Below are 1,349 nucleotides of genomic sequence, written 5' to 3' on the forward strand. Positions count from 1 at the left end.
CGCGGCCGCTCGAGGAGTGGTCGGGCGCCGTGCTGCTGTCTCGGCCATATCTCGGCCACATCTCGGCTGTGTCTCGGATGTAGGAGTGGACGGGCACCGACGACGCGCTGCTGCGTGCACTGGGCGAGGTGCAGCTCACACGGCTCGCGAGTGAGGGGACAGCGGGGCTGGACGCCGTGCGCGACTGGGCGGACGAACTGAGCTTGGGTGAGCAACAGCGGCTCTCGATCGCGCGAGTCCTCCTCCGCAAGCCGCGCCTCGCGATCCTCGACGAGGCCACTTCGGCTCTCGACCTGGAGAATGAGGCCCTACTATACAACGCGCTCGGCCAGCTCGAGGGGCTGACGTACCTGTCGGTCGGGCATCGCCCTTCGTTGCTAAACTTCCACGCGTCACGGCTGCGGCTCTATGGCGTGGAGCGGACACCGTGCTATGCCGTTGAGACGATCGGATAGGCTAGGACCACAATTAGATAGCATGTGTCGCGAAAGAGGGAGTTGGTTATTGCACACTCCCGGCCCGGCGCCGCGCATGTACCAGATTAACCGAGAAAGAGCTATGAGTTACCGCGGGATCGCTGTCGCTCTTGGGGGCGAGTGAACGTCTCGCTGTTCATTACCCACCCGCCTTCCTCAAAGCAGCCGACAAGTAAAAGCAAAAAAAATACGCCCGCGCGTGCCCGTTGGCGTTGCGCGCGGCCCGGCGGCGTGCGCGTCGACCGACGTGTGTAGCTCCCCTGTGTTGCTCCCCGCACGCTGTGATGTCGAGCCTTGAATCTGCGGAACGCGCACTTGGAGCACTTGGAGTGCATTCATCAACCTCACATCCAGGGCCGGGGAGCTGAGAAGCGCACCCAGCGAGCCGGATGATCGGCATCGGGCTACGGGCTAGAGAGCCCTGACCCCTAGCTAGGGGGGGGTGCGCATTCGCAGGGCAAGGGCCTTAAAGTAAACACGGGTCTCCGAGGGTTAGCTCCGCGCTCCAGGTTTCCCCTAGCAGCAGAACGCCCCCTCTACTCGGAGCTAGTAAACACTCGACACGGACTCGACGCCCATCCACACCCGGCACCTCACCACACCGGACCCCTCTTCGAGGTCTCCCAACTTTCACTCCGGGGCGTCTTCCCCCACCTCTCGGTCCTTCCTCCTGGCCGCATCCCGATAGTTGTGCGACGGGCGCGGGGCCCGGCCTCCCCTCCTAGCCTTTTTCGGCTGCGGCCCCACCGCCGTCTCGTCTTCTCTGCCTGATCCTGTCGACTCCGCCTCCGGCGATCCCACGCCCGACTCCCCGGGTGAGGGCGGCGGCATCACTCGTCGCCACTCCAAGGAGATGCAGCCGGGCGGCGCGAT

The 1,349-nt window shown here is 64.8% G+C and overlaps 1 protein-coding gene across 1 annotated transcript; it reads left to right on the forward strand.

Moving 5' to 3' along the window:
• Nucleotides 1-128: 128 nt before the first annotated feature.
• Nucleotides 129-455, forward strand: EMIHUDRAFT_258282 (hypothetical protein; the record flags this gene model as incomplete). The annotated part of the gene is made up of 1 exon (XM_005760677.1): nt 129-455. A coding segment is annotated over one exon (327 nt), but the record flags the coding sequence as incomplete, so codon positions are not given.
• Between the last annotated feature and the right edge of the window lie 894 nt (nt 456-1,349).

Source organism: Emiliania huxleyi, assembly GCF_000372725.1.
Source record: "Emiliania huxleyi CCMP1516 unplaced genomic scaffold EMIHUscaffold_7408, whole genome shotgun sequence".
Classification (NCBI taxonomy): Eukaryota; Haptophyta; order Isochrysidales; family Noelaerhabdaceae; genus Emiliania; species Emiliania huxleyi.